Consider the following 11,448-nt stretch of genomic DNA (forward strand, 5'->3'; position numbering starts at 1 on the left):
ATAATTCTCATTTAATTATTATCTAATTTCTAAAATCTCTATTTAACAGCGTAGTTCTTACATAAACCATTGAATCAAAGTAGCTTAGATGAAATGACATAGAGCATCAAGATTTTTGTGTGATCAAAAATCTCTCTTAGGCTAAAAGAAATTTTTTATAAATTAACAATAAGAAATATTAAAGAGCTGAATCATGATTAACATAGAATCAACATGAGCATAAATTGAGAGTAGCGGATATGAGGATGTTAAAATAGATTTGTGGTTACACAATAATGGATAAAATAAATAATAAAATTATTCAACGAGAGGAAGAAGTTGATCGAAAGAAGTTCTTAATTACACAAATTGAAAATACGAAAGAACATCAGATGAGATGGTTTGGGCATATTTTTCGAAGACTCCTAGATGCTCTCGCAAATTACTCAAAGAGAGGAAGAAGTTGATCGAAAGTTGAAACTTACTTGAGGGAAAATAGTAAGATAAAACTTAATGAATAAAGAAATAAATTAGAGAATATCAAGACAAAATGAAGGAAATCTAACATCTTTATGAAAAAGGGTAGATCCATAATTGCCTATGTTACACATGACACTTTTTAGTCATATTTCCCTATATTTAATTTTTCTATATATTTATATCTATTTATTCATTTACTTTTCAAACAATCTTTTTTTTCTTTCCATTTGAGCTTCTCAACCATCAACTCCAATTAATTCGGGAGAAAACAATTTTGATTTTAATGTTATTTAAGTTAACTGTATGCCAGGTCAAAGGATTTAATGTTTCTTATGTTGGAGAATATAATTTTATCTCTATCTCCTACATACACATATAAGTGTGTGGGGCTCATGTTTTCTCTTTCTATCTCTTCTCCTCATGGGTCCACATTGTAACACCTCGTATGCATCCAGTTTGTTATCATTATATATGGTATTTAGTACAATTATAATCGCAGTAATTGATTATAATTACGGATAAATTTTTTCTTTTTCTTTTCATTCATCACCATTGATGAATTATGCATTCAATTCTATCAATAATTTAATTGTAATCTTTACACATTACTTGCAACTCAAGCAATCTGAACACTTTATTCTTGAAATTTTCCAAAATATCAAAGTGTGACAAAATGATGATTTAACAACACTTTCACCATTTATTTATGCTCCTAGGCATACTTTCCAACTGGAAAGCACGGGCACGCAAATTTTTTTAAAATTTGCGTATCGGACACAGACACGTTCAGACACGCTCGGACACGCGTCCGACACGCAGTCAACATTTAGGGACACGTGGTCAACTCTCTGACACGTTTCGACACGTTTTTCTGACACGCAGTCAACTTTTTTCGACACGCGGTCAACGCTCGGACACGCTAGGACACGTTTTCAGACACGCTCAGACACTTTTTTTTTTAAATCTTAATTTTATTTTGTTAACTAAATATAAAAAGAATAATTTATAAATTAATTTTTTTTCTATTATGAAATTTGACATGAAAAATTAACAACGTACGAAAAATTATTTATATTTATATTTATGTTATGAGATTTAAATATTTGATTGGTTATATGATTTATTATAGACTCTTATATGTATTAAATATAAATTATATTATATATATTAAAATTTTTATTTAATATCAAAATGTGTCCCAACGTGTCAAAATATGACATTTTTTAGAATTAACGTGTCGGCGTGTCGTGTCGTGTCCCGTGTCCCGTGTCCGTGTCCGTGCATCATAGCTTTCCAACATAAAAAATGTCTAAATCATACTCAAGCACCACCAACTCATGATTTTCTCATAGCACTGTTCATGAAAACCCAACATTGAAGAACCTTGATAAAAACATGAAATAGGTTGTGGAAACTCACCATATACCAATCTAGAATGCAGTGGTGATGCTTTTCCAAGCTTCTATGGTGTTAGAACACCTCTATTTCCCCAAAACACAAAATCACTCTACACTTTCCATGGAGATATCTTTCACACCAAGACTCCTCAAGTGGTTTTGTTTGGATGGTTTTGTTCTCCTCAATTTACCTTCCAACACCAAAGTATTTTACCAAGCAAGGCAAAAGCTAGGTTTTAAGGTTGGTTAGCAATGGAGGAGGCTCACTTTTCGGGTTGAAGAAAATGAGGAATCGAGGAAGATGATGTATTTGGTCTTAAACTTCTCACTTAATCACTTAAGCAAACTTACTTTATGCTTTTTGACTCTCTTCTTAATAATTCCTTCTATGTCCATTCTCTTTTAATAATATCTACTAGACATAACTTAGTACTTAAAATGTGTAATTTACTCATAAATTTCACAAATTAGCTTCTCGTTAATTTATCTCAAAGTTTTCAATAATTAGAGATGGTAAAACGGGCTCGGCTCAGCGGGTCAACTCGCCCCACCCGCTAAACGGGGCGGGCTGAGTTTTTCAACCAATCTAAAAAGTGGGGCGGACTCATTTTTTGGCGGGCTGAGACGGGTCAGTGTAAAATAGGCTCAGGCTGACGGGCCAACCCGCCCAACCCGTCAAACGAGGCGGGGCGGGCTAAGTTTTTCAGCCTACTTTCAAAAGTGGGGCGGGACGGGCTGGTTCATTTTTTAGCGGGTTGATGGCAGGGTGGGGCGGGACGGGCTGCCCACTTTGCCATCTCTATCGATAATTATGACTACAATGCAGTTTTTACCGTAAACTTACAATAATTGTACTTTTACATTGAAAAGTAACTTAAATTACATTTAATAAAATTATTATCTCATATAAGGGAAAATTGTTTATCATTTTAAAGGGTGTAAAGTTATGTCATTTTAAGTGAGAGAAAGAGATAGATAAAGGAGAAGAGAGAGTGGGCAAAAAAATATAAAGTGCGGATCTCGCCTCTTTGTGAGAGTGAAATGACATAAATTGTGTCATTTAAAAAGACAAACATTTTCCCCCTCATATAATCATGATTAAATAATTAATCATATATTAATTTAACCATTCTCAGGTTAGGGTTATTAAACACATGGGCCTACATATATTATAGGAGATAAAATTATATACTATAACATGAAAAACATTAAACTCTGAGTCATATGTAGGTAAAATGTAATTCATGTTAGCAAATTGTTAAACAATTCGGCCTAATCGGATTAATTAGTTCGTTGGTCTGCATATATTATTTATTTATATAATTGAATTTCAAAGATTATATTGTAAATAATTTATTTAATTTACTTTTATTAAAAACTTAAATTATTTGTAGACAACTGCGTAAATAATTTAAAAAGACGACATGAAATTTTAAATTATTGTGAAGTGGAGCATCCGTTTTCTCGCCAGCTTTATTTTTTAACGGCTCTATTGGAGATATGTGTCTCCATCCATAGCATTAACTACTTAATGCGGAATTGCTCAAGGACCTCACCAGCTCTCTTCCCAGTGGTGATTCGAAGTTCCCTGAACTCTTCATATTTGAATGGACGATAGAGGCGTTCATGATTAGTGTCTACCAACTCTTTTGGGGCCTCAACATAACCATACCTTGATGCTAACATAAATGTACCAAATGAATGACGAGTGGTTGTTTCCTTACATATTACACGATGCTCCATATTGCGAAATCTTCCATTGCTCCATGCCTATATAAAGATACATTTCAAGAGCATGCATGAAATTTACGAATGCCAAAATAACATTTAATATAAGTCAAAGTGCTATGTATGCTTACATGAGCAACATCTCCAATAATGCAAAGGAAAGACCCTGATTTGGGAGGGATAGCCACAAAAGAGCCAGAGTCATCCATCATCTCAAGACCACTAACATGTTCATCATCTTGAAGCAGAGTTATGAATCCTGTATCTGAGTGTAGTTCTACACCTAATTCACCTACAGTTTCTGGGGTGAAGTTATATTTGACCATCCTAAAAATGGATGGCCAGTCTTTAAAATCAGAACCCACCACGCCAACAGACTCAGCCATCTTTTGTGATATAATTGATGCCAAGTCATGAATTGCTTGGCCATATGCTTCTATTATGTGCCTACCAAGCAATAAACCCAAACTAATCAACCAATGTTATAAATATAACTATATTTTATATTATATTTTTTAACATTTCTCCTTAATAAAAGTTTATTGGATTTGATAGATGAACAATGCATCAAGCTCCTATTTGTCTATGTTAAGAAATTTTATAATATTTAATCGTTATTATTTTTAATAAAATAGGAAAGGGGAGGAGTTACATTTACAGTAATACCACATAAAGAGCGAATTTATCTAAAAAGTTTAATTTATTAAGTGAAAATCACATTAATAATTCTACATTATATTTGTCTAATAGAAAGGTTAGTAATAGAAATGTTAGTATTTTATAAAGTTATTTAATTTAAGCATACCAACAACAAAAAAATGTTAGTTAATTTAGTTTTTTTTTTTTTTTCGTACGGGAGCCTTTTAGAGGTATTAACATAAATCTCTACTTAAAAATTTTTTGTTAATATTTTGCGAAGTTATTTGACTTTTGTGAGAACACAAAAAGGATAGAGGCGCCTTACTTTTAAAAATTGTACAGGTTTAATTGTGCTCTGCTTTTTTTTTCTTGTAATTATTTCATAGAGTAGTTAATGAAAATGTGTTTTTTTTTTCAAAATGTTAAAAATCAAAACATAAAATAGAAACAACTGAAATATATTTTTTAAATTTGATTCTCAAATTAAAAAGTAAATATAATTTTTAAGATTTTAATGTTTCTAAAGTGAATGTAGATAAGTTATCTACATTCGCCCTAAAAATGACGTCATTTTGGATTGAAAAATTAAAAAATTATAATGAAAAAGACTATAATAACACTGAAATAAATTATAATTACAAAAATACCTTGATTTTCGCCTCAAAACGACATCATTTTAGGCTCAATGTAGATAAGTTATTTACATTGACCGTAGAAAAAGCGAACCCAATTTTTAAACTACTTTTACAAAACAAGTATTATCAAATCATTTTATTTTATTCTGAAAATTAAAAAATATTTATGGAAACAGAATTCAAAGAGCTCCATGATCTTTAAATTTGATTCTAAAAACTAGGAAAATAGATATAATTTTTAGAATTATTTTTACAAAACGGATATTATTAAATAATTTTTTTTATTCTGAATATTAAAAAACTATTTTTGGAAATAGAATTCAAACAGACCCAATACACCTTTTAAGTTTTGGTTTATCTTTTTATAGAGGACACTTAAGAATACTTGTTAACAAAATCAAAACATGAAAGAATTGTAAAAAAATAGGATTTATTGAGAGAGTAAAGGAACCTGTGGTGGGGTGGGAGATCCAACTCAGAGCAGAAATTGTGAACTGCTTGTGGTGATGAACACATGTCATATATTCCTAAGCCCTCATATAGAGGACTTGCTGCACTTGATGGCACGTAGCCACTGCCACTGATGACGGCTTTGTTGCGCTTTTTTGTCTCGTTAGGAAGGTCATGTAGATATTTAGCCACGGATTTCATATCAGCCATGAGTGTTATTGAAATAGGGTGGTTGATGATTCTGAAACACCCACATTTCTCACATGCCTCTCTTACTTTCTTGCACTCCTCTTCCTCACAAAGTTGCCGAAAATCCACAACCGGAACGCTATCCCCCATCTATGGACATAATTTTCAATACGAAATTATCATGAATCATGATACGAAATTTTCAATATGTATTGAAGCTGACTCGTTTTCAAAAAAATTTCATATTCGTGTTGACAAAACTTACCAGGAAAACATATATTATGTTATAAAACAAATATCATGTTATATGTATATCTACAAACACAACACTAGCTCATATTAATTTTATTCCTTTTAAATTATTTGTGTTATGTCATATCGTGTCAACAAAACAATATTTGGGTACACAAATTATTTGTGCCTTGTCCACTCACATTATACGCAGGATAAAATTCATATATTGTTTTTATTGTTTCTCCTATTCTGTACCAGGAAAGTTGTATTTTCTTATCTCAATATATAATGTAATTATTCTCTCATTGCATACAGATAAAAGTAGTAATATTTTTCAATTTTGTAAAAAAAATTCTACTCTTATCCGTAAATTTTTTCCTTATCGAGAGTTAAGGGTCGAGAGGTTTTCACGTTAAATAATGTTTTCAGTTTCTAATTTTTCTTAACTCTGTTTTTTATGAGGTATATTGCTTCCGTATACCCAACATTACATAATCCGGATTGCATATTAAGTGGTCATACACTTCTTCTTTGGTCTTCCACTTTCTAAAACAACATTTACTACATAGACATAATATTCTGCCCACACTAGATTGTTAATTGGAAGGCATAATCTAAAAAACCATTCAACCCAGCTTCATACTTGGGTGCATTGCATGGCATTTTAATCAAAGATTTATACATCATTGAATACAATTAATGTTCATCCATTTAGCTCAAAAAGAAATGCAATGTGTTCATGTTTCATTACTAAATAATCCTATATGGGTAAGCGCTATCAAATCCAAGATTGTAAAATTCATATTTTACTATAGCCTTTATTCTTGATCTAGTAAAATTTCAACAGCATCTCCCCTTAGTTCACCAAGCACACAACGTAATCTAGATGATATTATCAACTAAATTAGATATGTACCCAGAGAAAAATGGAAAATACTATATGAAATAACATTAGTAGATTAGAAAAAAAAAAAACTATATATAGAATATTAATAGTGAATTTTCAATCCTAGACTGTCCACTTTGAACAATTCAACAATGACTTATATATTGTGCTTAAAACAAAATACAAGTCATTATTGAACAGGAAACAACGGGAAATATATGAGCATATAATAAAAAATGATTTAGGTAATAAAAAACAGAAAAATGATAATAAAAAAAAAAGAAAAAAAGTACAAGGTAAAAGAATGATACCTTGATCCTGATAATTATCGAACACTCTCTTCTCCTTTTATGCAATGGGACTTCAATTTTACAGTAGGATTTCAATATCTACAGACAACATATAATATAGAAAACATGATAACAGTTAGATGAAAAATTACATAACAATTTTTAAAAAAAACATTAAAACTTATTATAATAATAATATATCTACACTAACACTACCACCCTGTTTGCGAGGTTACTCTTGAATTAGAATGTTGGAATTTCAGAATGTAGCTGCACCATGGAGGTTTTAAAAAAAAAAATGCCCAAAGAAATCCAAGTGCAACAACTGCTCCACCGTTAAACTGATCCCATTTTCTAATGAAATAAGTTTGTATCACGATGTTTTATGAAGCTCAAAGCTGTAACAGTAACACGAAGAAGGAGAGATGGGTCCTCATGATTCATGAACTACAGACCGCAGATTCATTTATTATCAATTATTAATATTATGAACTTGGAATGGGGACACTGAATAAAAGACAAACCTCATTTTCTTATTTTCAGGTTCGCCAATAAATGACCAACCTCACTTCGGTCAAATCCGAATTTTATACCAACCTCACTTCGGTCAAATCCGAATTTTATTAATTAACATGATAATGTTAACGGTTTGGTGTTTGTCATTTTAAATGATATAAGTTATGTCATTTTAAATGACTAACCTCCTAAGCTCTCTTTTTTAGCTTTAGTTTATAAGTAGCTTCTAGCTTAAAAATAAGATAAAAGCTGTTTGGAAATTACATAAAAGTTTTAGCTTAAAAATTACTTAAAAGCACGTATTTCAAGAAAATTATCTTTCTCTCTATCTTTATCACTCTTCATTTAAAAAAAAAAACACACAGTTCAAGAAAAACATATAAGAGCTTAAAAAAAAGCTCCTCCTAAGAGCTTTTAATTTTCAGTTTTTTTCTTCGTTATAAAAAAAAGAGCTTTTCGTTATAAGAGTTTTTCTCAAAATCTATTTGGCCTAGCTTATGCTTATAAGTAGCTTTTAGCTTAAAAATAAGAGGATCCAAACAGGCACTTAAAATGACATAACTTTCTGTTATTTAAAATGACAAATATTTTTCGCTAATGTTAATAAATAAATAAACACTTCGAACATGTCAGTTTATATCTTACTACCATAACTAGTTTTTAAAATCTCTTAATTAAAGGAAATAGTATTAAAAATCTCAAACAGAACCTATGGGACGGCGACGTTTCAGAGTGGGTTCCCTTCTTTGACAAAGACAACGGCAGTACTTACTTCCCCATACTCAGAGGCCAATGCCACAAACTGAATTTTTTTTTTTTAGGCTAATCTGTCCTATTGTTACTTTCTTCCCCGCCCTTATATGACAATATCAACTCTACCTCTGTATGGGAACAGTTTGCATATTTACAAATCAAAGTTGACAAAAAAAGAAAAAGAAAAAAGAGAGAGTAGATAATTAGTAATAAGGAGTGTAGTGTTTGTAAAGATAGATTGCTCTATAGATACATGCGAGAGTAGGAATAACGGAATAAGAGAGCCTGCGTCATATTTCATCCCATTGTTTTTTATCTAATTAATAAAAGGGAAATGTAAGAGTTTTTTTTTGCAGCAATTAATTACAATTATGTTTTTATGGTAAAATATAATTATAATTTTAAAAGTTAATTTTTTTTTCTCATCTCGTAAAGCTGTCGGCTGATGTGATGGAGAAAAACAAAATAATTTTAATATTATAATTATCTCTTATCGGTAAGATAGTTGTAATTAATTGTTGCACAAAATTTAAAGGGTTAAATGTGTATCATTTTAAAGTACACAACATAAGTTGTGTCCTTTTAATTTCTTATACTATGTACTACTGGTATTACATAATTATATTAAGAAAAGTTATTTTTTTTCTCTATCTATGTCAACTGAAGTGACTGAGGAGAAAAAAAAAATAATTTTTTATATTATAATTATATACTACTCGTAGTATATAGTGTCAAAAATTAAAAGTACAGAATTTGAGTAATTTAAAAACGATAAACCTTTTTCCCTAAATATAAATTTCATTCAAGCATCATACAGCATCAAAGTAGACTTTTTCTAACCCCCCCCCCCCCCCCAAAAAAAAAATCCTTTTTGTAAATTGCTATTCAAATACAGAGCAACAGCAGAAATTTCTACACGATTCTATTGTAAAATACAATCATTAGATAAATGTAATTTACTTCCTTACAACGAACATTAACGGGTCGTTTGGTAGGAAGTATTTTCTCGAATTTTTAAAAAATTGAATTTTTTTAAATTTTAAATTTTCAGATATTATTATAAACTGAATGCAAAAATTATATTTTTGAAAATCGAGATTTTCAAATAAAAAAAATTTCTCCTATACGAAACGCCCCATGCGAAGAATGATTCCTACAAATTGGTAAAATTAAGTCTTACTTTTCTCAAACTTTTTCCCTGTATTTCTGTTCCTCACTCATTAGTCCTTTAAATCCTCACCCATTGACACTGATCATCTGTAAAATACACACACACACCCTATATTCCTAGTCTGCCAAATAAAATAAAAGAAGACCAACGATTTAGTCCTCAGCACCAAGCCTTAATATAGAACCAAGTGGAAAGAGAGGGACCGTACTATCATAATCAGCGATATCAGTTATAAAAACCCACTGAATATAGAAAGGATGCGATCTGAGTTTTTGGGATCGAGAGGGTTTCAGGGTTCGAGATTGATTGGAAGAATCTGAAGAGGAAATGAGAGGGGAAATGATGAGATCTGGGTGATTGGGAAGTGAGAAAATAAAAATAAAAAAGCATAACATATGCAGATCTAAAAAGCCATAACAGATGCAGATGTGAGAAAATTTTATTCTATGATTTTACCTTCTTACTGTTTTCACTTTAAAGCCATGACAGATGCAGATCCATTCACGCAAATCTATCAACGAAAGAACTTTGAACATTATTCAATAATAAAAAGGTCAGATTCACAAATGTAAAAGGAAGAAGATTTTCTTGTTAGGATTTAAGAAAAAAAACCTTAACGCTGCACTGAGAAAACTGAGTGGTAGGATTTTTTGTTATTCCCTTTTTATAGATAATTTCACAGGTTATGTTTATTTTATTTAATACGAGATAAATAATTTTTTTATAAAAAAAAAAAGTTAAATATCATCACTCTTTTTTCTTTCTCCTTTTGGTTGTAGATTCCGCTTATAATTTTATTTCTACATTGTAAAATAATTTTTTTCCTACAACATACACTTATAATTTTATTACTACGACATAAGATAATTTTTTTTCTACGACAAAAAATATTTCCCTATTTTCATGCATCGAATTGCGAAATAAAAAGACTGTAGGATGCCTTGTGGTTCATGTCATCCTTCTTGTTCCTTTCGTCATGTTTGAAATACAAAACTTTTTTGTGACTTGCGCGTCTTGTAGCAGGTTTGTTTTCAAATTAATATCACTTTAATGCAATTGACTTAACATGCGACGACTTGAGCCGAAAAAAAATTAAATTAATAAAATAGAAAAAAGTCGGTACCTATTTATGGGACTGGAAATTTCGCACCTACTTTTGGGCCCCTTAGAGGTTAGGTTGCTGGGCGCAACTTATCTCATGATACACCTGCTATAAAATTTTCAACTATTTAGTTTTACTGTAAAATTTCGAAAAATTATTATTTTGTATTCAAATATCTGAATTATGTGCTTTTATTTTAAAGAAAAGTTTATTAATACTCTGCTTACCAAAAAAAAAAAAGTTTATCAATACTCTTATTATTACATATGTTTATGTGATTTACAAAAAGATATTTTTTTTTTTCATATATGTTCCTGTGTTTTTTTATTTTTTATAAACTATAAGGACATATGTGATATACAAAAAATCATATGGACATATGTGATTATGTAGCAAATCACAAGAACATTAATAAATTTTTATCTTTATTTTATTCAACGAAATTTTTATCTTTATTTGCTGTAGCTATTCTTCTATATTAAAAGAATATGGAAGAATAGAATAGCTACAACAAATAATTGTATAAGTAATTATATCAATTAAAAAGTTATATCAGTTAGCTTAATTACTTCGCGAAGTACATGGGTCCCGGAAAATAGGACATCGCATTTGTGAATATTCATGTAAGCAATAAACCATTCTCTACAATTCTCTTAAAAAAATTCTCTTTTCTTCCAAGAGTTCACGAGCTTGCTACTATCGACCTTCCACTCAAAATCATAAATTCATCACAAACTTCTCACACAAATACAAGGTTCACTACCATCACCTGCACTTAAAAATTTTATCTTAAATTTTGCGTACCTTTTGGAAATCGACAGACATACAAATTGAATAACGAAAAAAAGAAAAGAAAAAGAGATTTGACACAGTGATTTACCTGGTCCTCTCGATGTAGATTACATTCAGCTTGTCTGTATTATATTCATCTCATCCTCACTCGTTACAAGTCACTAAGTTTATAAAAGAATATAAATAGAATTTAGAAAACCTTAACAA

The 11,448-nt window shown here is 30.3% G+C and overlaps 1 protein-coding gene across 2 annotated transcripts; it reads right to left on the bottom strand.

Annotated features, from left to right (window-relative positions):
- Positions 1-3,251: 3,251 nt before the first annotated feature.
- LOC133303801 (2-oxoglutarate-dependent dioxygenase DAO-like) lies at positions 3,252-9,980 on the bottom strand. Of its 2 annotated transcripts, XM_061503777.1 has the most exons (6): positions 9,960-9,980; positions 9,804-9,858; positions 6,929-7,006; positions 5,310-5,647; positions 3,716-4,031; positions 3,252-3,626 (listed from the first exon to the last, which is right to left on the bottom strand). In XM_061503777.1, exons 4-6 carry the CDS (start codon positions 5,645-5,647, stop codon positions 3,381-3,383), a joined length of 900 nt encoding a protein of 299 aa, XP_061359761.1. In that variant the 5' UTR covers positions 6,929-7,006; positions 9,804-9,858; positions 9,960-9,980; the 3' UTR covers positions 3,252-3,380. The 2 variants fall into 2 exon arrangements, with proteins under 2 accessions (XP_061359761.1, XP_061359762.1); XM_061503778.1 differs by lacking the exon at positions 9,960-9,980 and having other exon boundaries at positions 9,812-9,841.
- Between the last annotated feature and the right edge of the window lie 1,468 nt (positions 9,981-11,448).

This window comes from Gastrolobium bilobum, unplaced genomic scaffold, assembly GCF_033153095.1.
Source record: "Gastrolobium bilobum isolate Gb01-03AN ecotype WA unplaced genomic scaffold, APGP_CSIRO_Gbil_v1 utg23138, whole genome shotgun sequence".
In the NCBI taxonomy this organism is placed as follows: Eukaryota; Viridiplantae; Streptophyta; class Magnoliopsida; order Fabales; family Fabaceae; genus Gastrolobium; species Gastrolobium bilobum.